The following is a 26,589-nucleotide window of genomic DNA, read 5'->3' on the forward strand; positions in this document are numbered from 1 at the left end:
GTGTGTGTGTGTGTGTAAGTAGGATAGTGTTGTGTGTGTGTGTGTAAGTAGGATAGTGTTGTGTGTGTGTGTGTACGTAGGATAGTGTTGTGTGTGTGAGGGAGGATAGTGTTGTGTGTGTGTGTGTGTGTGTACGGAGGATAGTGTTGTGTGTGTGTACGGAGGATAGTGCTGTGTGTGTGTGTACGGAGGATACTGCTGTGTGTGTATATGGAGGATAGCGCTGTGTGTGTGTGTACGTAGGATAGTGCTGTGTGTGTGTGTACGGAGGATAGTGCTGTGTGTGAGTGTACGGAGGATACTGCTGTGTGAGTGTGTGTGGGGAGGATAGTGCTGTGTGTGTGTACAGAGGATAGTGCGGTGTGTGCGTGCGGGTCTGTGTGTGCGTGTGCGCGCAGGACATTGTTGCATATTTCTGCTTTCTCTTCCTCTGATCACTAGGTTGCGGATTCAGCCGTCCAGCCCGCCCCCCAATCAGGGCAGCAGCCATCTCTTCAGCCAGCCAAACAGCCCCCCTCCCACCCCCTGTACCATGCTGCAAACACACGGTATGTGCCCCGCTCCTACCCCCCTGTGCCATGCGGCAAACACACAGTATGTGCCCCGCTCCCACCCCCTGTGCCATGCTCCAAACACACGGTATGTGCCCCGCTCCCACCCCCTGTGCCATGCTCCGAACACATGGTGTGTGCCCTCCCATCCCCTGTGAATGGTGGGGTGCTGGCAGTTTGGGGGGGGAGCATGGTGAGGTGCTGGCAATGTGGGAGGGGTGCGTGGTAGAGCGTTGGCAGTGTGGGAGGAGCGTGTGAGGTGCTGGCAGTGTTGGGGGGGAGCGTGGTGGGGTGCTGGCATTTTGGATGGGGGGAGCGTGGTGGGGTGCTGGCAGTATGGGGGGTGTCACGATGGACGCACTTATTAACAAATTTATATTTTGTGGATCCCAATTGAGCAGAACAAGTTGTGCAAAATAAACTGAGATTTATTCCCTTTATAGGCAAATACACGACAACTGCAGAATACACTTAATAATTACACTTACTGGTATAGGAACAGGGGATAATGTCCAGAAAGGTGCAAAGCACCAGAAGATTGTCTTTTAAAATGTAGTCCTTTTGCAAGGGCATAAATTGCCAGCCCAATCCTTCTGTGAATGTGCAAAGTCTTTTCTGGTCCGTTGGGGTTAATCAGATAACCCCCAGCAATCAGAGTGTCCTAACGCAGAGTTTTGTCCTTGGTTCCGATGTAATAAGACTCTTTGCGTTCCAGGAATGTGCTGCTGCTCTTATCCGCTATTAGAAGCGTGTTGGAAATCCGCTCACATGGTAGAATGAAAAACGAAAGACAATGGGGATAGCCAGGGTGGCATGTATATAGGGTTTGAAAGCCTATCTCCAACATACCCACCCAATCCCCCTCGTGGGAATTTTCTCATTCCCCAATCCCCTACTTGCCCACAGTTTGGAGAGTGGGTACTCTAGGGATTTCCTGTTCACACAGAGTCTGTGTGACAACGCCACCTTGGCTACTTAGCATAGGTGCACTCCCCTCTTTACCTGGCCTCTCTCAGGCTGGAAGGGAAACTCAGGGGGTTAGCTAGCCCAGATGGGTCAACAGAATTTCCTATTTAGCATCCATCTGGCCAATTCACACACACCTGACTGGGGCTTTGATATGCAACACTTCCCGAGACTCACAGGCGTGGGCCCGGCATGATACCTTTGAAGCTTGCATATGAAAGTGACCCAGCTCATAGGTGTCAAAACATTTGGTTCTTGTGTGCATTTTAATGACAGGAGAAAAAACAACCTCATCCTGCTTGTCCCTTTTAAAACCTGCAGCAAAAATACACTTTATTGAAAATACATGTTCCCCTTATCTCACAATTATATTTTTCATATGTGTGTGCTTGGGATGTACTCTACTGCAAGCTCATACAATCCTGCAAAATGGGGACAACAAGGGACAGAGGGAAAAATATGACATGTACAGTGCATGAAAAATTAACCCCTTCATCCCTAATACGAAATAGGGGTAACTAGCTGAGCACACTGCCTTTATTAATGCACTGATTACCCCCATTTTCGCCACAGGGGGGTGTTGGCAGTGTGGGGGGGGTAATGTGGAGGGAGTTGGCAGTGTGGAGGGAGCGTGGTGGGGTGCTGGCAGGGCTGCAGTGCGGGTGGAGGGGTGCTGGCAGTGTGGGTGGGGGAGCTTGGTGGGTGTTGGCAGTGGGGGGGAGAGCGTGGGTTTGGCAGTTTGGAGGGGAGCGTGGTGGGGTGCTGGCAGGGCTGCAATGTGGGTGGGGTGGGTGCTGGCAGGGTTGCAGTGCGGGTGGAGTGGGTGCTGGCAGGGCTTCAGTGTGCGTGGGGTGGGTGCTGGCAGGGCTGCAGTGCGGGTGGGGGGGGGTGCTGGCAGGGCTTCAGTGCGGGTGGGGTGGGTGCTGGCAGGGCTGCAATGCGGGTGGGTGCTGACAGGGCTTCAGTGTGCGTGGAGGGGTGCTGGCAGGGCTTCAGTGCGGGTGGGGGGGGGTGCTTGCAGTGTGGGTAGGGTGGGTGCTCGCAGGGCTGCAGAGCGGGTGGGGGGGGTGCTGGCAGGGCTGCAGTGCGGGTGGGGGGGGGTGCTGGCAGGACTGCAGTGTGGGAGTGGGGGATGCTGGCAGGGCTGCAGTGCGGTGGGGAGGTGTGCTGGCAGAAACACAACATAAGACCCATGTTGATGTATATGAGAGTATTGGGTACACAGTGCCGCAGTTAATAGTCCTTTTTTCCTTTATAGGGGCCCCGACCCCCACTCAATATCAGGGGATACCTGCCCACTGTGCCCTGTACCAGCCACCCAGCAGCAGTTCCCCCCCTCCTGGCGTGACAGTGCCACGCATAAGCATCCAGCAGCAGCCTCAGCAGCCTCAGCAGCAGGCGGCACAACAAGTGACCATCCAGGTGCAGGAGGCGTCAGACCTCACAGGAGCCTCCCGGGGAATGCCAATTAGCCCCGGTGTCAATCACGTACAGATGCAACAGCGGGCAACACTCATGGCTTCTCTGGGCAGCTACAGCCACAGGCCTCTGTCTAAGCAGCTGAGCGCAGACAGTGCAGAGGGTCACAGGTACCAGCGTGGGAACAGGGGGTGGGCACAGGTACCAGCGTGGGCACAGGGGGTGGGCACAGGTACCAGCGTGGGAACAGAGAGGGGGTGGGCACAGGTACCAGCGTGGGAACAGATGGGAACAGAGGGGGTGGGCACAGGTACCAGCGTGGGCACAGAGAGGGGGTGGGCACAGGTACCAGCGTGGGAACGGGTGGGTGGGCACTGACCTATTGTCACAGCCCGTGAGGGGCTGACCCGTTATCACTGCCCGGGAGGGACTGACCCATTATCACTGCCCGGGAGGGGCTGACCCGTTAGCACTGCCCGGGAGGGACTGACCCGTTATCACTGCCCGGGAGGGACTGACCCGTTATCACTGCCCGGGAGGGGCTGACCCGTTATCACTGCCCGGGAGGGACTGACCCGTTATCACTGCCCGGGAGGGACTGACCCGTTATCACTGCCCGGGAGGGACTGACCCATTATCACTGCCCGTGAGGGACTGACCCGTTATCACTGCCCGGGAGGGACTGACCCGTTATCACTGCCCGGGAGGGACTGACCCGTTATCACTGCCCGGGAGGGACTGACCCGTTATCACTGCCCGGGAGGGACTGACCCGTTATCACTGCCCGGGAGGGACTGACCCGTTACCACTGCCCGGGAGGGACTGACCCGTTATCACTGCCCGGGAGGGACTGACCCGTTATTACTGCCCGGGAGGGACTGACCCGTTATCACTGCCCGGGAGGGACTGACCCGTTATCACTGCCCGGGAGGGACTGACCCGTTATCACTGCCCGGGAGGGACTGACCCGTTATCACTGCCCGGGAGGGACTGACCCGTTATTACTGCCCGGGAGGGGCTGACCCGTTATCACTGCCCGGGAGGGACTGACCCGTTATCACTGCCCGGGAGGAACTGACCCGTTATCACTGCCCGGGAGGGACTGACCCGTTATCACTGCCCGGGAGGGGCTGACCCGTTATCACTGCCCGGGAGGGACTGACCCGTTATCACTGCCCGGGAGGGGCTGACCCGTTACCACTGCCCGGGAGGGACTGACCCGTTATCACTGCCCGGGAGGGGCTGACCCGTTATCACTGCCCGGGAGGTGCTGACCCGTTATTACTGCCCGGGAGGGACTGACCCGTTACCACTGCTGGGAGGGACTGACCCGTTATTACTGCCCGGGAGGGGCTGACCCGTTACCACTGCCCGGGAGGGACTGACCCGTTATCACTGCCCGGGAGGGACTGACCCGTTATCACTGCCCGGGAGGGACTGACCCGTTATCACTGCCCGGGAGGTACTGACCCGTTATTACTGCCCAGGAGGGACTGACCCGTTACCACTGCTGGGAGGGACTGACCCGTTATTACTGCCCGGGAGGGGCTGACCCGTTACCACTGCCCGGGTGGGACTGACCCGTTATTACTGCCCGGGAGGGACTGACCCGTTATCACTCATTTGACGACTGGTGCTAAATGAACCTCTTTTTCTAAGGTTGATACTTATGAGCTTCCTCTCGGTTCCTTGTCTTTCAGTCTGAACATGAGTCGCTTCTCAAACTCTGCAAACTATGACCAGACCCACCTTCACCCCCACGTGTTCCCTGACCAGCCCCGACCTGCCAGCTTCACCCCCCCGGCATGCACAATATACCCGCAGGCACAGCTGGAACAGTACCCTGGATTCCCAGCCACCCCTCAACAGAACTACCCCACCTCTGCCCTGCAGCAGGCCCTACTCTCCCCCACCCCGGGCGACTATGTCCACCACCAGCAGGTACCTCATATGCTTCAGGGCCTGTTGTCCCCACGCCACTCCCTCACCGGGCACGCGGATATACGCCTGCCGGCCGCAGACTTCATGCAGCTCATCAAACAGCACGAGCAGCAGCAGCAGGAGCTCAACGAACTCTTCAACAGGCACCTGAGCCAGGGCGACGCGGGCAGCCTCCAGTACCAGAGCCCTGAACCCTACCACCACCCCCAGAACATCCTACAGATCCAGACACCAGCTGCCCCTGCCAACCCCCCTGCGCCCAGGTACCACCCAGCCATGCTGCATTCAGAGAGTATGGAGGAGGACTGCTCCGGAGATGGGCACAGGGAAGGCAGGGCAGAGACTGGCAGAAGCTTGGGCAAAGCCTGCCAGGAGAGCGGGCATGGGGACGCTGATTCTCTGCTGGGGACTCGCGGGGAGCTGGGGGCCCAGCTGTACCAACATCAGCCCTCGTACAGCCGGACCAAGCCGGCCAGCGGAGGTAAGAGGGGAAGGAAACGCGGTGTAGTGGTTAAGGTGCCGCTTTCTCGCACTGTAGTAATCGGGCTTTCATTTCCGTGACTTCCCTGCTCACAGATTTTTACATCCAAAACCCATAGTGAATTAGGCCGCGTTCATACTCAGCGCAACGTCGCATGCGCAGGCTTTAGGCGGGGGGAGAGAGGGGTTCCGACGGAGGGACGTGTGCGGGGGAGAGTTATACCGACGGAAGGACGTGTGCGGGGTAGAGTTATACCGATGGGGGGACGTGTGCGGGGGGAGGGATACCGACGGAAGGACGTGTGCGGGGAGAGTTATACCGACGGAAGGACGTGTGCGGGGTAGAGTTATACCGACGGAGGGATGTGTGCGGGGGGAGGGATACCGATGGAGGGACGTGTGGGTGGGATATTCCGGCGTTAAGTTGTCTTCCATCTCCCAGCCAGACTAATCCAGCAAGGTTAACAATTTCACTGCCAGAGCGGCATGCAGAGCAAATCTCATCGCAACATCATCCTGTATGTATGTATTGTGATACCATCAGGCTGGTGCACGGGCTGCTCACAGGACAATGTTTCGCTGGGGGGAGGGATATCTGATACCATCAGGTATCTAGGTGCTGGAACAGTGCAGTAAGTGTGCTTCCCAGCTCACAGAGAGTTAATCCTCCTTAGAAGTAGCTAGTTCAGCTGATGCCTAATTGAGAAGGCTGAACTCCTGATTGCTCAGGGAGTTTTTAATAGTCAGGAAGTGACTACACAGAGCTGACATGCCATAGAGATGCCATGTGTGAGAGACACATGCTGAGAGATACAGAGTGAGAGATTGCTGTCCCAGAGAGGGGGACAGAGAAGTGCTCCACAGCTAAAGAAGGAAGGCTGGCACAGCCCTTGACGGTGGACCTACAGAGGAGTTTCTCTGAGCTCACGTGGGGCCGAGTTCCCCTAGGAAAGAAAGAAGGGACCGTGCTGAAGCGGGAACGTCTGCTCCAAACAGATAAGAAAAACACTTTATTGTTGTCTTTAGACTGTTCATGTGGGGTGCATATGCCATGTTTTATGCTGGGAACCAGTATAGTTGGCCAGCTATTGTTAGAAAGGGCTGAAGAAAAGTTAAGTTATTTTCCCTAACGGGAATAGGTATTTTATGATTTGTTTTGACTTAAAGGGATGGTGGGCCTGTTGTATGATTTAATCCCAGTAAATAAACCCTGTATAGAGAAATACAGTGTTTCCAGCCTTCAATTGGGACTAAAAGAGACTGCAACATGGTGTGAGCATCACAATCGGTGGAGAATGCATGCTGTCCAAAAGGCACTGAGCAGCGGAAACTGGGTTTGAAGATAAATGCGGGGATTTAAAATGGCCGCCCAACTGAAGTAAAATAACAAAATTCTGTAAGCAAAGTCTGTCAGACTGTGTATGAGCAGTTGTGCTTAAAGGGAAATATATGAAGAATTGAGGAAATAGCTCCTCCAATAGGTCAAGAATACACCTGAAGGTAGAAAATACAACGTGTTTTATGTGTAATGTGCCTGGCCACACAAAACAATGTCCTTTCAGGAATGGGTATCCCGGCGTGGTCCCGCAAAAGGAACCGCACCAGAAATGTTTATGGTGTGAAAAGCTGGACCACACCAAACACTGTCCCTTCAGGCTGGATGAGGATGATGATGATGATGATGACGATGATGATGACTCCTCCTACGGGGCCCCCGCGAAAAGGATAGTCTCCATTTTCTGCAGAAGCTCCAGAAAAATTTGACCCTGTGTGTTCAGGAAGGCGTGGGTCAGAAATGACCAGAGATGAGCTACAGCCCAGAGTGCTTGGCGCAATAGTCACGGGAATGACGACTAGCCTTGGGATGAGAAAGGCTACCGCCATATACAGAAAGCCGAGCGAATCAGAGAAAACAAGTACTGACTGGAAACTATACTATGAGATGTCCCAGAAAGAATAGCAAAACTTCATCACAGAGTTAGGCCGAGGCCTTGCTGCCTCAGTCAGCGCGCCCACACTGCAGCGGCACGTGGAGAGGCACTTCAGGTGGATTGTGGTCCATAGGGAGCATTTTTGCGTGCGGGGGGCGTGGCCAAAACGGGTCGGGGGGGGCGGCAATGTCTCTGCAGCTCCCCCCCCCCCCCCCCCCCCACCCGGTCTCTGCAGCTCCCGCCCCCCCCCCCCCACCCGGTCTCTGCCGCTCCCCGCCCTCCCCCCACCCGGTCTCTGCAGCTCCCCGCCCCCCCCCCCCCCCCCACCCAGTCTCTGCAGCTCCCCGCCCCCCCCCCCCCCCCCCCCCCCACCCGGTCTCTGCAGCTCCCCGCCCCCCCCACCCGGTCTCTGCAGCTCCCCGCCCCCCCCCACCCAGTCTCTGCAGCTCCCCGCCCCCCCCCACCCGCTCTCTGCAGCTCCCCACCCACCCACCCCTCCCCGCAAACTCAAAGACACCCCCCCCTCTCCAATGCGCCTCGTCTCCAATCAGCAAACATGGGGAGCGCAGGATATGGGGAGCGGGGGGGTGGGGGGGGTCATTACACATGTATTGGGCGATGATGTATGCACGGGAGGGGGGGAAGGGAGGGAGGGAGAGCCATGCACGGCTGCCTCACAGACTCCCCTCCTAGCCGCCTGCCTCCCATAGCTCCGTAGCTCCTTTCCCTCTCCCCTCCTTCCCTCATTGGCCGACTGCTGCACCACGTGACGCGTCAGCGCTTCTGTTCACCAGAAGCTTGCAGCATCGGCCGGCTGACGCGTCACAGCACGCAGTCAGCCCCGTCGAAAGGGGCCAGCGGGGACCTCCAGACTGTGGGAAGGAGCTGGTGGCCCATGGCCGCGCTGCCATGCGCGCCGCCGGCCGCAGCGGGTCCTTAGGCTAAGGCCCCGCTGCCTCAGACCACGCGCCCGCACTGCAGACAGGCGGCGCGTGGAGAGGCACTTGACCGCTATCTGCGGTCTGTAGGGAGCGGGAACGGCGGCCGGGGGGGGGGGGCGTGGTTTGAGCGGAATGCTACTCCCCCCCTCCACAGCTCCCATCCAATACTTGCCCCTCCACAGCTCCCGTCCGATACACCCCCCTCCACAGCTCCCGTCCGATACACCCCCCTCCACAGCTCCCGTCCGATACACCCCCCTCCACAGCTCCCGTCCAATACTCCCCCCTCCACAGCTCCCGTCCGATACACCCCTCTCCACAGCTCCCATCCGATACACCACCCTCCAGAGCTCCCGTCCGATACACCCCCCTCCACAGCTCCCGTCCGATACACCCCCCTCCACAGCTCCCGTCCAATACTCCCCCCTCCACAGCTCCCGTCCGATACACCCCCCTCCACAGCTCCCATCTGATACACCCCCCTCCACAGCTCCCATCCGATACACCCCCCTCCACAGCTCCATCCGATACACCCCCCTCCACAGCTCCCATCCGATACACCCCCCTTCACAGCTCCCGTCCGATACACCCCCCTCCACAGCTCCCATCCGATACACCCCCCCCCCCCCAGCGGATGGCTGCAGCGGGGGTCGGTCTCACAGCTGATCACTCCGTAGACACACACACACCTCTTACCTCTTGGAGGCTGACAGCTCCAGCTCCCGCCCCCGCCGCTGATAGGCTCACCAGCGCACCATGTGACGCGTCACCGCTCGGGATCGCAATTCTCTTGCATCCTCTGGCGGCTGACGCGTCACAGCGCGTAGGGAGCCGTGCAGCGAGGGGGGACTAGGACCGGCTCAAGAGGAAACCCCTGCAGGTGAGTAACGCGCACGCGCCGCCGGACGCAGCAGGACGAAAGCCTTAGATGTTTCTCAGCAAGAGACTCGCACGCTCAAAGCAAAGCTTGGTAAGGTAAAGAGAGAATTTAAAGAAAATTTTGAAGTGCAAGAAGCACTGGAGAGTGCAGAAAGAAGGCTGCATAAAGAACATGGCTCCCTGGAACAGCACACCCAAGTAGAGCAAAAACTGCAGAGCCAATTACAAGAGTTGCGTGTGAGTTTGCAAGAGGCCTAGGTGAAACAGGTGGATGCTGAGGAGATGCGGCGAAGGCTACAGAAGGAAAGTTTCCAGGCTTCTCACAAAGTACAAGTGCTACAGGAACGGCTGAATACCCAGGGTGTTTCCACAGAGCAGTATGAGGAGCTGAAGGCCACGCTGCGTGTCACCAGAGCGCTTATATGCCAGGTGACTCTGTATGAGAGAGAGTGGGAAAAGGTCCAGAAACTGGAGCAAGAGCTCGAGAAGCAGAGATGCTGCTCCATCCCCATGAGTCAGTATGCCAAGGAGAAAGAGGCATGGAAAACAGAAGCAGCAGCTATCCTAGCGACAAAAACTGCAGAGCTCCAAAATATGAAGGAGGCGCTGATGCAAACCCAGATCAAGCACAGGGAAGAGATGAAGGCCCTGAGATGGGTTCCTGCAGGATCAAATTGAAGAGCTGCAGACACAGGTTGCTGAGTGCAAGATACAGTTTGCCGAGAGCGAGGAGGTGTCCGTCCGTCAGGTGACCAGTCTGAAACTGCGCTATGAGACTGAGTTGGCCGATACCCACAAGCTGCTGGACCACAAGGCCAATGAGAGGGCCTGGCTACCGCTGGAGCTGGACAAGGTCCGGGAGGAGCACCGACAGCTTCAGGCCAGAAATGAAAAAGGGAAACCGGTTTAAGCCTTGCGCTGACTCAGCTGACAGATGTGGAATCGCGACTCAAGTCCAAATAAGCTGAACTAGCAGCTACACTGAGTGGAAAAAGAAATGCAGAAGGTCAGCTTCAAGACCTGAGGAAGGACATGTGCTGGCCACAAGATGGCAGAGAAACTAAAGTGTGATCTGGGCGAAGAGCTTGAGGCTCTGAAGACTGAGCGTGACGCTACGTTGGACTCTACTGCCGCCCAGCAGGAGGTTTCTCAGCTGACGTTGGAGAAAGAGGTTAAAACCCCAAGACAGACACTTGGGTCACAGAAGCAGTCCATGGAAAAAATGGCGGTAGAGTTAAAACAGAATGAGGCTCCACAGAACAGTAATGTACAGGTGTCTCCACTACAGGAAAAGGTATTGGCCCGGCCCAAGCATCTAAAATAGACTGCAACGTGGTGTGAGCATCACAGTATGTATGTATGCAGAATACAGGCATACCCCGCTTTAAGGACACTCACTTTAAGTACACTCGCGAGTAAGTACATATCGCCCAATAGGCAAACGGCAGCTCGCGCATGCGCCTGTCATCACATCCTGAACAGCAATACCGGCTCCCTACCTGCATTCAATATACAATTGTAGCAGTTCCATTCCTCTATTGTAGCTATTAGTCATTGAGCTACATTTACCTAAGTTACAACAATTGATACTACTGGCTGCTGAGGCATTTTCTATACAGCAGTTTAATTACTGGCCCCTTACTCTATCACATTAGGCTGTTAATTTACAGTATGAGATTTTGATTATTTGTCATATATCTCCCACATGCATAATCAACATAGCTGTTACAGCAATGTCATTCTGATTATAGTCACAGTCCATGCAGTTTAATCTAATTTTAAAGCCATTTATTTTATATTCATTGATGGAAATAAAGAATATTTTTAATATTACCACAACACTTCTGCTGTGATTGAGTGCTCACCTACAAGGTTTCTTTTCTCTTTGTGTTTATACTTGCTTTGAAATATTTCAAAGCAACATAAACCAACCTCACACTGATGATACCCATCAAGGTTGAAACATGTCTGTGAGTGGTTTGTACTTGCTTTGCTAGTTCCATGCTGTGTTTAAAAGCTGTGTGAATGGCGATACATCAACTTAAATGGGCTCCATGTGAATGGATATTCCAGGCAAAAGGTGACACGTGTGCTCATTTGCATGTCATTTCCTAGAATCCCTTGCTGCAGTAGGAGCACTGTATGCGAGGTGATAATGGTTGAAAGGCAGGGTTGCAGACCTGTCTAAGACATGTGAATGTGCTCACAAGTGATATTCTTTATCTTTATTCTTTATTGTATGTATATATGTGTATGTATGTATGTATGTATATATATATATATATGTCATGTGTGTGTGTGTGTGTGTGTGTGTGTGTGTGTGTATATATATATATGTGTGTGTGTGTGTGTATATATGTGTGTGTGTGTGTGTGTATATATATGTGTGTGTGTGTGTGTGTGTGTGTGTATATATATATATATATATATCTGTTTATATATATATATATCTGTGTATATGTATGTATATATATATATATATATATATATATATATGCAGTGTTCGACAAACCTATACATTTGCTCGCCCCGGGCGAGTGGATTTAACCCCCGGGCGAGTAAATATTGGCCCAAGCAGCACACGTTTGGTACTAGGTGGCGAGTAGATTTTTTTGTGTGGCGAGTAGATTTTTTTGTGTGGCGAGTAGATTTTTTGGTGATTTGTCAATATATGTATATATATATATATATATATATATATATATATATGTGTGTATATATATATAATATATATATATATATATATATATATATATATATATATATAATCAGCCCTACTTAATATAGAAAAAATATAGGTATATAATAATATATATCACATGTGTGCCTGTGTCATTAAATCCAGTGAATAGTCTCACGGGATAGGACCTACAATACAATTCTCAACTTCTGATGTCGGAGGGTAAAGGTTCTGTCTCTGAGGGTCACCATAGACTGCATTTGAGGGAATGTCTGGGACAGGGAGTGGGGTCTGGGGGTCCCCACGGACTGGATTTGGGGGCGTGTCTGGGACAGGTGGGGGGGATCTGGGGGTCACCACGGACTGCATTTGGGGGAATGTCTGGGACAGGGAGGGTCTGGGGGACACCACGGACTGGATTTGGAGGCGTGTCTGGGACAGGAGGATAACCACGGACTGGATTTGTTGGAGTGTCTGGGACGGAGAGGGTGTGGGGGTAACCACGGACTGGATTTGGGGGAGTGTCTGGGACAGGGAGGGTTTGGGGGACACCACGGACTGGATTTGGAGGCGTGTCTGGGACGGGAGGATAACCACAGACTGGATTTTTTGGAGTGTCTGGGACGGAGAGGGTGTGGGGGTAACCACGGACTGGATTTGGGGGAATGTCTGGGACAGGGGGAGGGTCTGGGGGACACCACAAACTGGATTTTGGGGCGTGTCTGGGACGGGGGAGGGTTTGGGGGACACCATTGACTGGATTTGGGGGCGTGTCTGGGACAGGGGAGGTATTGGGGGATACCACGGACTAGATTTGGGGGCGTGTCGGACGGGGGGGTGATCTGGGGCTCAGCACAGACTGGATTTGGGGGCGTGTCTGGGACAGGGGGGGGTGATCTGGGGGGTCAGCACAGACTGGATTTGGGGGCATGTCTAGGACGGGGGGAGGGTCTGGGGGACACCACGAACTGGATTTTGGGGCGTGTCTGGGACGGATGAGGGTTTGGGGGACACCACTGACTGAATTTGGGGGGGGTGTCTGGAACGGGGGGGGGGGGATCTGGGGGTCACCACAGACTGGATTTTGGGGCGTGTCTGGGACAGGGGAGGTGTTGGGGGATACCACGGACTGGATTTGGGGGAATGTCTGGGACGGGGGGGGGATCTGGGGGTCACCACAGACTGGATTTGGGGGCGTGTCTGGGACGGGTGAGGTGTTGGGGGATACCACAGACTGGATTTGGGGGCGTGTCTGAGACGGGGGGACACAACGTACTGGATTTGGGGGCTTGTCTGGGTAGGGGGGAGGGAGTATATCATGCAGATGAGAAGTGCGGATACAGAGAAGTCTAAGTGTGTTTATTTCCTTTATAAGAATCGGACCCCTCAGGGAGCTGCACGGACAGGGTCTCCCCCCCTCAAGTCATGGAGGTTCCAGACCACAATGGCGCCCCCTATCCTCCCAGATCCTCCCCCAGCGAGCACCCCCGCTCCAGGATGCTCCAGCGACATCACACCATCCAGACGAGCGATGATGCTTATGTATGTCTGCATGATACCCCACGGGAGCCTGGCGGGGGGTGTGTGGGGTTCCTAATGGTGTCTGTAGTTCCTGAGAGTCTGTAAGGGTTTGATCCAGTGAGAGTCTGGGGGGTGGGGTATCCCATGAGTCTGTAGGGGTGAGAGAATCCCATGAGAGTTGGGGGGAGAATACAATGTTTGGGGGGGGGGGGGGGGGTGGCATAAGAATTTGTATGAGAGGGGGGTCCTATGAGAGGAATAGGAGGTGAGGTGCCGCTGTGCATTCACGAAAACCCTTACTGAGCGCTTCCCGTCCCTCTCAGGTGCAGCTGGATAACTTGGCGGGAATGAGTTTAATGGCGGGGAAGGCGCTGAGTTCGGCACGCATGGCGGACGCGGTGCTAAGCCAGTCCTCACTCATGGGGAGTCAGCAGCTACAGGACAGTGAGAGTGAGGGTAAGCTTCCTCATCCTCTGGGGGGGCGCAGCAACCATTCTAAGAGGAGAAATGAGGAGAAATGTTTCCCATGCACCCGTCCCACGCTCCCCCCCGTCCCACGCACCCGTCCCGCGCTCCCCCCGTCCCACGCACCCGTCCCGCGCTCCCCCCGTCCCACGCACTCGTCCCGCGCTCCCCCTGTCCTACGCACCCGTCCCGCGCTCCCCCCGTCCCACGCACCCGTCCCGCGCTCCCCCCGTCCCGCGCTCCCCCCGTCCCACGCACCCGTCCCGCGCTCCCCCCGTCCCACGCACCCGTCCCGCTCTCCCCCTGTCCCACGCACCTGTCTTGCGCTCTCCCCCCCCGTCCCACGCACCTGTCTTGCGCTCTCCCCCACCGTCCCACGCACCTGTCTTGCACTCTCCCCCCCCCGTCCCACGCACCTGTCTAGCGCTCTCCCCCGCCATTCCACGCACCTGTTTTGCGCTCCCCCCCACCGTCCCACGTGCACCTGTCCCGCACACCCCGTCCCACGCACCTGTCCCGCACACCCCGTCCCACGCACCTGTCCCGCACACCCCCGTCCCACGCACCTGTCCCGCACACCCCGTCCCACGCACCTGTCCCGCACACCCCGTCCCACGCACCAGTCTTGAGCTCCCCCCGCCGTCCCACGCACCTGTTTTGCGCTCCCCCCGTCGTCCCACGTTCCCTCACATCCCACGCACCTGTCTCTCGCTCTACCATCCCGCGCACCTTACCCGCGCTCCCCCGTCCTGCGCTCCCCCCGTCCTGTGCTCATCCGTCCTGCGCTCCCCCGTCCTGCGCTCATCCCGTCCTGCGCTCCCTCACATCCCACGCACCTGTCTCTTGCTCCCCCATCCCGCGCTCCCCCGTCCTGCGCTCATCCCGTCCCACACTGCTCCACGTCCCACACACCTGTCTCGCACTCCCCTATCCGACACACCTGTCTCGCGTTCCCCCGTCTCACGCACCTGTCTAGCGCTCCCCCCATCCCGCGCTCCCCCCATCCCACGCACTTGTCTCGTACTCCCCCCCATCCCGCGCTCCCTTGTCCCACGCACCTGTCTGGCGGCGCTCTCCCAGTCTCACGCACCTGTCTCGCACTCTCCCCGTCTCACGCACCTGTCTCACGCTCCCCCGTCTCACGCACCTGTCTCACGCTCCCCCCGTCTCACGCACCTGTCTCACGCTCCCCCCGTCTCACGCACCTGTCTCACGCTCCCCCCGTCTCACGCACCTGTCTCACGCTCCCCCCGTCTCACGCACCTGTCTTGCGCTCCCCCCGTCTCACGCACCTGTCTCGCGCTCCCCCCATCCCTCGCTCCCCTCGTCTTGCGCACCCACCTGGCTCTCCCCCCGTCGTCCCCGTCTTGAGCTTCCCCACGTCCCACGCACCTGTCTCGCGCTCTCCGCATCCCTCGCTCCCCCCCTTCCTGCGCCCCCGTTTGGCGCCCGCGCCCCCCCCCCCCCCTCCCGTCCCACACACCTGTCTCGCGCTTCCCCCACACTCTCCCTTTTCTGCGCTCCTGTCCCGCACTCCCCCGTCTTGCCCTTCCCCATCTCGCATCCCCCACCCCCCTAGTCTCGCGCCCCTCTCTCCACCCCCCCCATCTTATTGCGCACCCCTTCCATCTGACGCACCCTTACCCCATACATTAATCTGTCCTATAATATGCCATATATCATGATTTGTCATATATATCACCATTTGCAATCGGGTTTAATATTTTATAAGGTTGCATGTAATACAAAGTATGAAATATCTTAAATCATGATTTTTAGGCATATCATGACGTGATATATTTTTAATATACAATATTTATAATAATACTAAATAAAGAGAGTCAGTCTGTCAGGGCACTTTGCCAGCATACTAAGGGGGACCCTCAGGGTGTGCACCTCAGAGTTATTTTTTATTTAAACACGTTAATTCTATGAGTGATTAAAATGTATCTGAGAAGCAAGTCAGCCATTGGGCGTTGTACTTGGTAGGCTATGTATCTGGCACGTGACATCATACTGGTGACAACATAATGCACATAGCCTGGTGGCAGAAAAGGAGGGTCAGATAGCTATAAAGTTTATACAGTTGACACATGAGGAGAAAGTAAGAATGCAGGAGGAGAGAGAGGCGGAAAGAATTCGGGACATCATAAGGTATTAAAGGAAAGTGATGAGGGGGGGAGAGAAAGGGAGATAGGGGGGAGCGACAGAGCAAGAGAGGAGTGAGGGGAGTGAGATAGATGAGAGGGGGGAGTGACAGAGCAAGAGATGAGGGGGGAGTAACAGATATGAGAGGGGATTGTAGCAGAGAGATGGGGGTGACAGAGATGAGAGGAGGTAGTGACAGAGAGATGAGAGGGGGGTGACAGAGAGAGATGAGAGGGGGGAGTAACAGAGAGATGAGAGGGGGGAGTGACAGAGAGAGAGATGAGGGGGGGTGACAGAGAGAGAGATGAGGGGGGGATTAACAGAGAAATGAGAGGGGGAGTGACAGAGAGAGAGATGAGGGGGAGTAACAGAGAAACGGGGTTACAGAGAGATGAGAGGGGGAGTGACAGAGAGATGAGAGGGGGAAGCAACAGAGAGATGGGGGTGACAGAGAGAGAGATGAGAGGGGGGAGTAACAGATGGAGGGGGGGGGGCTCCTCCCTTTCTCTGACGCTCCCCGCTTTACCCCCCACCTTCTCTCCTTTCAGACTGTGAAGAAAGCCCTAAAGATACAGACGTGTCTGTGCTGGGGGACAGCGGGCAGCACCTCCCCAACTCGTGCTGCCCCCCCACCATGCTGCTCGCGTACAAACACACAGACCTAAACTTTGGGATGGAGCAAGCCGGGGTGTGAGGAGAGGTATGTGGGGCCCTCGCCCCAAGCTTACTGTCCCACCTCTTTGTCTCGTCTACTGTGCTTTTCCGTGCAATAGTTTATAAGGTGCTGAATACACTGGTACACCGAACACCGGGTCACCGGACACCGGGTCACCGGCACACCGGGTCATCGGCACACCGGGTCATTGGCACACCGGGTCACTGGGTCACCGGATCACTGGGTCACCGGATCACTGGGTCACCGGCACACCGGGTCACTGGCACACCGGGTCACTGGGTCACCGGATCACTGGGTCACCGGGTCATCGGCACACCGGGTCACTGGCACACCTCCATGAGCCGCAGATTCACTAGACCCCGTTATCCTATGTAACATGACACTAACCTCTCACTATAACATACTGTGATATTAACCAGGATTTCCCCCTTCTCTCACCCACCCTCCTATCACCTCACCCCCCTCCTCTCACCCCACCCCCCTCCTCTCACCCCCCCTTCTCTCACCTCACCCCCTTCTCTCACATCACCCTTCTCTCGCAACCCCTCCAATCTCACCCCCCCTGCCTCTCCTACCCCTCCTCTCACCCCACCCTCCTTTCACCTCTCCATCTCTCACCCCAACCTCCTTCTCCCACCCACCCTCCTTTCACCCCCATCTCTCACCCCACCCCCTTCTCTCATCCCATCCTCCTTTCTCACACCCCCCTCCTCTCATACCCCCCCTCCTGTCTCACCCACCCTCCTATCACCCCACCCCCCTTCTCTCACACCTCCTCTTCTCCTACCCCCCTTCTATCACGCCCTCCTCTCCCCATTCTCTCATATCTGTCATCTCACCCCCTCTCTCATCCCCTATCTCATATCTCTCATCCCACCCCCTCCTCTCTCACCTCCCCTCCTTTCTCAGCTCCCACGCCTACTCTGCCCCCCCCCCCCCCACCTTGTAATTAGGTTATAATAATATCTATGCCTCACCCCTCTGGACGGTCCAGGTAGAGCCGCATTCCACCCAATAAGTGGCTGCACAAATATCTCTGCCGCTTAATAATTACATGGCTTTACATACTGTATAGGAATAAAGCTATACATGTATATTTAGACAGATATTAGTGTAGACTCTAGCCTATCGCGGGGACACATCTAGACTAGCCACAGGGAGCGTTTTGCAGAGGATGTTTTCTATAATAAGATATCAAAATATCAAAAAGTGTTCCCATCCAATACTCTGGGAAAACACAGAACAAACAGTACATCCCTTATACATAAATCGTTCCTTATACACAACAATACATTCCTTATACATAACAATACATTCCTTATACATAACAAATCATCCCGTATATGTAACAATACGTCCCGTATAAATAACAATACGTCCCTTATACATAACAATACATTCCTTACAGTACGTAACTTATCATTGTATTGTATTGTATGTCTTTATTTATATAGCGCCAAAACTGTGCTCAGCGCTTCACAAAGAATACAGTACAGGGAATTTTAAAAATACAATAAGTGCAACAAAAATCAGACAATGGGAAAGGAAATCCCTGCCCCAAAGAGCTTACAATCTAAGACCTTATACGTAACAATACATCCCTTATACATAACAATATATTCCTTATACGTAACTATATGTTCCATTCGTAACAATACATCTCTTATACATATGTCCCATACATAACAATACAGCTCTTATAAATAACAATATGTCCCATACATAACAATACATCTCTTATAAATAACATGTCCCATACGTAACAATACACCCCTTATACATAACAACACATCCCTTATACATACAGTAACAATATGTCCCATACGTAAAAATATATCCCTTATACATAACAATATGTCCCATACGTAACAATACGTCCCTTATACATAACAATACTTCCCATATGTACTGTAACAATATGTCCCATACGTAACAATACGTCCCTTATACATAACAATACTTCCCATATGTACTGTAATAATATGTCCCATACGTAACAATACGTCCCTTATACATAACAATACTTCCCATATGTACTGTAATAATATGTCCCATACGTAACAATACGTCCCTTATACATAACAATACTTCTCATATGTACTGTAACAATATGTCCCATACGTAACAATACATCCCTTACACATAACAATGCATCCCTTATACATAACAATGCATCCTTATACATAACAATGCATCCCTTATACATAACAATGCATCCCTTATACATAACAATGCATGCCTTATACATAACAATGCATCCCTTATACATAACAACGCATCCCTTATACATAACAACGCATCCCTTATACATAACAACGCATCCCTTATACATAACAATGCACCCCTTATACATAACAATGCACCCCTTATACATAACAACGCATCCCTTATACATAACAACGCATCCCTTATACATAACAATGCATCCCTTATACATAACAATGCACCCCTTATACATAACAATGCATCCCTTATACATAACAATGCTTCCCTTATACATAACAATGCATCCCTTATACATAACAATGCACCCCTTATACATAACAATGCACCCCTTATACATAACAATGCATCCCTTATACATAACAACGCATCCCTTATACATAACAATGCATCCCTTATACATAACAATGCATCCCTTATACATAACAACGCATCCCTTATACATAACAATGCATCCCTTATACATAACAATGCATCCCTTATACATAACAATGCACCCCTTATACATAACAATGCATCCCTTATACATAACAATGCTTCCCTTATACATAACAATGCACCCCTTATACATAACAATGCACCCCTTATACATAACAATGCATCCCTTATACATAACAACGCATCCCTTATACATAACAACGCATCCCTTATACATAACAATGCATCCCTTATACATAACAATGCTTCCCTTATAAATAACAATGCATCCCTTATACATAACAATGCATCCCTTATACATAACAATGCATCCCTTATACATAACAATGCACCCCTTATACATAACAATGCATCCCTTACACATAACAATGCTTCCCTTATACATAACAATGCACCCCTTATACATAACAATGCACCCCTTATACATAACAACGCATCCCTTATACATAACAATGCATCCCTTATACATAACAATGCATCCCTTATACATAACAATGCATCCCTTATACATAACAATGCATCCCTTATACATAACAATGCATCCCTTATACATAACAATGCATCCCTTATACATAACAATGCACCCCTTATACATAACAATGCATCCCTTATACATAACAATGCATCCCTTACACATAACAATGCATCCCTTACACATAACAATGCATCCCTTACACATAACAATGCATCCCTTATACATAACAATGCATCCCTTATACATAACAATGCATCCCTTATACATAACAACGCATCCCTTATACATAACAACGCATCCCTTATACATAACAACGCATCCCTTATACATAACAACGCATCCCTTATACATAACAACGCATCCCTTATACATAACAATATGTCCCATATGTAACAATACGTCCCTAACTGCGGGATTACTGGCAGAGGCTAAAGGAGGATTTTTGAAAACAATACATGAGAATGTTGACTGATTTCGTGGGGCCACGTCACGCCACGCCACACCACCACGCCACACCACCACTCCACGCCACGCCACGCCACGCTTGTCAGGAAGTAGTGCGGCCGGCACTGATACACCTAGGAATATTTTAATATCCCAGTATTGGTATTGAGACCTAAAGCCTATTTTATATTATAAATATTATTCAGGATCCCCCCCCCCCCCCCCCCAGAGGCGGCTGCACGCCGGACCCGGCAGGGCAGCGCGCGGGGTCCCATTTAATACAGTGCATGATTGCAGGGTTTATTGCTGGTCCTCAAGCAGTGAAATGGTTAATACAATGTTTGTTTCTTCCTTTCTTTGGCAGGTTTTGTGCCGAGACAGCGATCCCGTCTTCAAACACCACCAATATCTGCAGCTTAGCGCCAAATGTCACTTATATTCCTACCCCAACCGACCCAGCGTTCACTACCCCCCTCACAGACTCTGATCCCGGGAGGTCGTCCCCCTCTCCTGTTCTATTATTATTTTATTTTGTTATCTTTTAAGCTCACCCCCCAAATCAGGCGCCGGGGGCGTCACAGGGAGGGAGGAGGAGCCGCTGGGAAATCAAGTTACGTTCCTGGGGTCGGAGCCCTGGTATCGGAGTGAGAGCGTCCCCCGATGCTGGCAGACATGGGGAGAGTGGGCCTTCAATTCAGAGGTGGCCATGGGTGGGAGGAGGGTTTTTTTTAAGGAGGAGAGGGGGTTTTAAGGAGGAGAGGGGGTTGTTTGATGACTGTGCTAAAAAATAGAAATACCAGCAAAGAATCCCATGGAGCAATATGAAAGAAGGCGCCCGAGGGAGGGCGTGCAGGAGATGCTGGCGCCCGAGGGAGGGCGTGCAGGAGATGCTGGCGCCCGAGGGAGGGCGTGCAGGAGATGCTGGCGCCCGAGGGAGGGTGTGCAGGAGATGCTGGCGCACGAGGGAGGGCGTGCAGGAGATGCTGGCGCCCGAGGGAGGGCATGCAGGAGAGGCTGGCGCCTGAGGGAAGGTGTGCAGGAGATGCTGGCGCCCGAGGGAAGGTGTGCAGTAGATGCGGGCGCCCGAGGGATGGCCTGCAGGAGATGCTGGCGCCAGAAGAATGGCGTGCAGGAGATGCGGGCGCCCGAGGGAAGGCCTGCAGGAGATGCTGGCGCCCGAGGGAAGGCCTGCAAGAGATGCTGGCGCCCAAGGGAGGGCCGGCAGGAGATGCTGACGCCCGAGGGAGGGCTGACAGGAGATGCTGGCGCCCGAGGAATGGAGTGCAAGAGATGCGGGCGCCCGAGGGAAGGCCTGCAGGAGATGCTGGCGCCAGAAGAATGGCGTGCAGGAGATGCGGGCGCCCGAGGGAAGGCCTGCAGGAGATGCTGGCGCCCGAGGGAAGGCCTGCAAGAGATGCTGGCGCCCAAGGGAGGGCCGGCAGGAGATGCTGACGCCCGAGGGAGGGCTGACAGGAGATGCTGGCGCCCGAGGAATGGAGTGCAGGAGATGCGGGCGCCCGAGGGAAGGCCTGCAGGAGAAGCTGGTGCCCGAGGAAGGGCGTGCAGGAGAGGCTGGCGCCCGAGGGAGGGCAAAAGACTTGTCTTATAGAAGGCATCTGTGCCATGATCTGCGCCTAGTATTAGCTCAGTATTTGTGTGTTATATCTAGCAGATATGAATGAGTGAGAGCCATCAGTTTACTGAAGACTGGTAAGGGGCTTAAAGCAGCAAATCCTCAGAACTCCGATTTTATTAAAATGCACTATTTTTATTATATTCTAAATCCCTGAGGAGAAGCGACTGCAGGGACTTCTTATCTGTTAGGATGGAGAAAATAAAATGTATTGGGGCAGGAAGAGGAAGCTTCTCTATAGGCTGGCAGTAGGCTCCTCCCATATGGGAGGGTCTATAGGCTGATTAATAGGACGCCCCTCTTGTAGGAGGGTCTATAGGCTGATTGACAGGAGGCCTCTCTTCCTATAGGTGGGTCTATAGGCTGATTGACAGGAGGCTCCACATTTTTTATATATATTTATATATAATTACCCAGACTTTAATGTGTAAGGAATATTTTGGCGCTCTTCACCTGTGCTGTTAGATTTAAGGATTATAATCATAGCGTGCACCGTGTGGACCCGCCAATCAGAGTGTATACTCGCAGGCATTGCCGGAGTGCGGCACTCGCTCCACATTAAGGGAGGGATCTGATGGATGTGTCGCTGTGTGTCAGGGCAATTCAGGAGCAAAGAAACCACCATATTGATCCTATAAAGTGCTATTGTTTTGGGATTTCCGTGGCGCAGTTCTTTTACCGGAATTGCCCCTCCCGATACCTGGCCCCCATCTTCCGAGTAAATGTTTATATATTGTATGTGGCCAGCGTTCCCATGAACAACTTGCACTGCGGAATTAACTCTCATTGCCAGAGGGTATATCTGACTGAGGGCTTAGGGGTAATCTGTATCCACACCTGCCTGCCGAACCCCAGGGGTACCAGCCTGCTGCCCCCCCCCTATAAACACATGACATACAAATCCCAGACTCCCGCCGTGCCCCCGCTGGAGGTCTCGCCTCGGTGCTGCCCCCGCTGGAGGTCTCGCCTCGGTGCCGCCCCCGCTGGAGGTCTCGCCTCGGTGCCGCCCCCGCTGGAGGTCTCGCCTCGGTGCCGCCCCCGCTGGAGGTCTCGCCTCGATGCCGCCCCCGCTGGAGGTCTCGCCTCGGTGCCGCCCCCGCTGGAGGTCTCGCCTCGGTGCTGCCCCCGCTGGAGGTCACACGTCGGTGCAATATGCTACTTTTTATTTTAAGTGCAACTATTTCTTTCCTTCTTTTTGTCTTTCATTCATCATGATGAGAATTCACCCCCTGTGTACCAGGGTGATCTGCAACGCAAGGGTTAATGTCATATCTTCAAGTGTTCCATATGTGTGGGGAGTGTGTGTATGTATATATGTATGTATGTATACTGTATGTGTATGTATGTATATATATATAGCATATCCAGTTAAAATCAACCCCACACTGATGAGACCCATCAAGGTCGAAACAGCTGTCTGTGGGTGGTTTTCTGGGTATGCACCTTAACCCTGGCTGTGCTCAAGCTGTGACCATGCAGCAAGCTTAAGCCTATAGGGAACCATGTTAAAAATGGTTTTTGAGGCAAAAAGTGACACTGTGTGCTCATTTGCATGTCATTTCCCAGAATCCCTTGCTGCAGTGGAAGTGCTGTATGCTGGGTGATGATGGGGAAAGGCGGGGTTGCAGACCTGCCTAGGACTGAGCATGCAGTTGTATTTGCATATATATATATATATATATATATATATTATAATGTGTGGGTGTGTGTGTATGTAAGGGGAGTTGTATGTGTAAAGGTATGTATGTAAGGTGTGTGTGTGTGTGTATATATGTATGTATGGGGAGTTGTGTGTGTATATAGATATGTATGTATGTAAGGTGTGTGTGTGTGTGTGTGTGTGTGTGTGTGTGTGTATGTATGTATGTATGTTAGGGGAGTTGTGTGTGTGTATAGATATGTATGTATGTAAGGGGTGTTGTGTGTGTGTATAGATATGTATGTAAGGGGAGTTGTGTGTGTATATAGATATGTATGTATGTAAGGGGTGTTGTGTGTGTCTGTGTGTGTGTGTATATATATAGATATATATGTATGTATCTATGTATGTAAGGGGTGTTGTGTGTGTGTGTGTGTGTGTGTGTGTGTGTGTGTGTATAGATATGTATGTATGTAAGGGGTCTGGGTGTGTATATATATATATAGATATATATGTATGTATCTATGTACGTAAGGGGTGTTGTGTGTGTGTTTATTGATATGTAAGTGTGTGTATATAGATAGATATATGTATGTAAGGGGTGTTGTGTGTGTGTGTATAGATATGTATGTAAAGGGAGTTGTGTGTGTATATAGATATGTAAGTATGTCTGTGTGTGTTTGTGTGTATATAGATACATATGTATGTATGTAAGGGGAGTTGTGTGTGTGTATATATATATACATAGATATACATAGATATATATGTATGTATATAAGGTAGGTGTGTGTGTGTGTGTGTGTGTGTGTGTGTGTGTGTGTGTGTGTGTGTGTGTGTGTGTGTGTGTGTGTGTGTGTGTGTGTGTGTGTGTGTGTGTGTGTGTGTGTGTGTGTGTGTGTGTGTGTAGGGTGGTGTGTGTGTGTGTGTGTATATATATATATATGTAAGTGTGTGTGCATATAGATATTATGTATGTATGTAAGAGGTGTTGTGTATAGATATGTATGTTTGTAAGGGGTGTTGTGTGTGTGTGTGTGTGTGTGTGTGTGTGTAGATATGAATGTATGTAAGGGGTGTTGTGTGTGTGCGTGTGTGTGTATAGATATATATGTATGTATGTAAGTGTGTGTATAAAAAGACAGTGGCGTTTACAGAACAGTGACACAGTAACTGGTGAACTAATTAGTTACAAAGGCTTCGGATGCCACTGGTTACTGTGCCATTTTATTGATCTTATTAGATATCATGAGGTTTGGCCACGAATGTCCCAGTTTGGGAGGCCCCAGATCTGTGCCTCAGTGGTGACACAAACACCACGTTTACTAAAGGAGACACAGTGTTTAGAGCAGTGAGATTTCACCCTCGTGAACATCTCGCTAAATCCTCTTAATAAACCTTGTACAAGTATTACACGTTCCTGCGCACAATGTCTTTGTTCTGATTATTACTCTCCGTTCCCCCCCCGATTTGTGGGCAGCCACAGAACGGGCCACAGCAGCCACTGAGCGGTAACCTTAAAAAGGTGGAAACGCCCCCGCATTGTCACACATGTGTAAATGCTGCCGCCCCCGCACTGTCACACGTGTGGAAATGCTGCCGCCCCCGCACTGTCACACGTGTGTAAATGCTGCCGCCCCCGCACTGTCACACGTGTGGAAATGCTGCCGCCCCCGCACTGTCACACGTGTGGAAATGCTGCCGCCCCCGCACTGTCACACGTGTGGAAATGCTGCCGCCCCCGCACTGTCACGTGTGGAAATGCTACCGCCCCTGCACTGTCACACGTGTGTAAATGCTGCCGCCCCCGCATTGTCACACGTGTGTATATGCTGCCGCCCCCGCACTGTCACACGTGTGGAAATGCTGCAGCCTCCGCACTGTCACACGCGTGTAAATGCTGCCGCCCCCACACTGTCAAACGCGTGTGTAAATGCTGCCGCCCCTGCACTGCCACACGCGTGTGTAAATGCTGCCGCCCCACACTGTCACACGTGTGGAAATGCTGCCGCCCCGCACTGTCACACGCGTGTAAATGCTGCCGCCTCCGCACTGTCACACGTGTGTAAATGCTGCCGCCCCCGCACTGTCACACGTGTGTAAATGCTGCCGCCCCCGCACTGTCACGCGTGTAAATGCTGCCGCCCCCGCACTGTCACACGCGTGGAAATGCTGCCGCCCCCGCACTGTCACGTGTGTAAATGCTGCCGCCCCCGCACTGTCACACGTGTGTTAATGCTGCCGCCCCCGCACTGTCACACGTGTGTAAATGCTGCCGCCCCCGCACTGTCACACGTGTGTAAATGCTGCCGCCCCCGCACTGTCACACGTGTGTAAATGCTGCCGCCCCCGCACTGTCACACGTGTGGAAATGCTGCCGCCCCCCGCACTGTCACACGTGTGGAAATGCTGCCGCCCCCGCACTGTCACACGTGTGGAAATGCTGCCGCCCCCGCACTGTCACACGTGTGGAAATGCTGCCGCCCCCGCACTGTCACACGTGTGGAAATGCTGCCGCCCCCGCACTGTCACACGTGTGGAAATGCTACCGCCCCCGCACTGTCACGTGTGGAAATGCTGCCGCCCCCGCACTGTCACATGTGTGTAAATGCTGCCGCCCCCGCACTGTCACACGCGTGTAAATGCTGCCGCCTCCGCACTGTCACACGTGTGTAAATGCTGCCGCCCCCGCACTGTCACACGTGTGTAAATGCTGCCGCCCCCGCACTGTCACGCGTGTAAATGCTGCCGCCCCCGCACTGTCACACGCGTGGAAATGCTGCTGCCCCCGCACTGTCACGTGTGTAAATGCTGCCGCCCCCGCACTGTCACACGTGTGTTAATGCTGCCGCCCCCGCACTGTCACACGTGTGTAAATGCTGCCGCCCCCGCACTGTCACACGTGTGTAAATGCTGCCGCCCCCGCACTGTCACACGTGTGGAAATGCTGCCGCCCCCGCACTGTCACACGTGTGGAAATGCTGCCGCCCCCGCACTGTCACACGTGTGGAAATGCTGCCGCCCCCGCACTGTCACACGTGTGGAAATGCTGCCGCCCCCGCACTGTCACACGTGTGGAAATGCTGCCGCCCCCGCACTGTCACACGTGTGTAAATGCTGCCGCCCCCGCACTGTCACACGT

At 53.3% G+C, this 26,589-nt stretch overlaps 1 protein-coding gene across 1 annotated transcript in view; it reads left to right on the plus strand.

Moving 5' to 3' along the window:
• SIK3 (SIK family kinase 3) overlaps window positions 1–24,866 on the plus strand; it is a 136,625-nt gene extending 111,759 nt beyond the window's left edge. Inside the window, exons 17-23 of the mRNA XM_075606603.1 lie at window positions 442–548; window positions 2,776–3,106; window positions 4,637–5,358; window positions 13,164–13,330; window positions 13,633–13,765; window positions 16,471–16,622; window positions 20,543–24,866. Coding sequence (XP_075462718.1) covers window positions 442–548; window positions 2,776–3,106; window positions 4,637–5,358; window positions 13,164–13,330; window positions 13,633–13,765; window positions 16,471–16,616 — 1,606 coding nt within the window. The 3' untranslated portion in view covers window positions 16,617–16,622; window positions 20,543–24,866. The remainder of the gene's footprint in view (window positions 1–441; window positions 549–2,775; window positions 3,107–4,636; window positions 5,359–13,163; window positions 13,331–13,632; window positions 13,766–16,470; window positions 16,623–20,542) is intronic.
• Window positions 24,867–26,589: the final 1,723 nt, after the last annotated feature.

This window comes from Ascaphus truei, chromosome 6, assembly GCF_040206685.1.
Source record: "Ascaphus truei isolate aAscTru1 chromosome 6, aAscTru1.hap1, whole genome shotgun sequence".
Classification (NCBI taxonomy): Eukaryota; Metazoa; Chordata; class Amphibia; order Anura; family Ascaphidae; genus Ascaphus; species Ascaphus truei.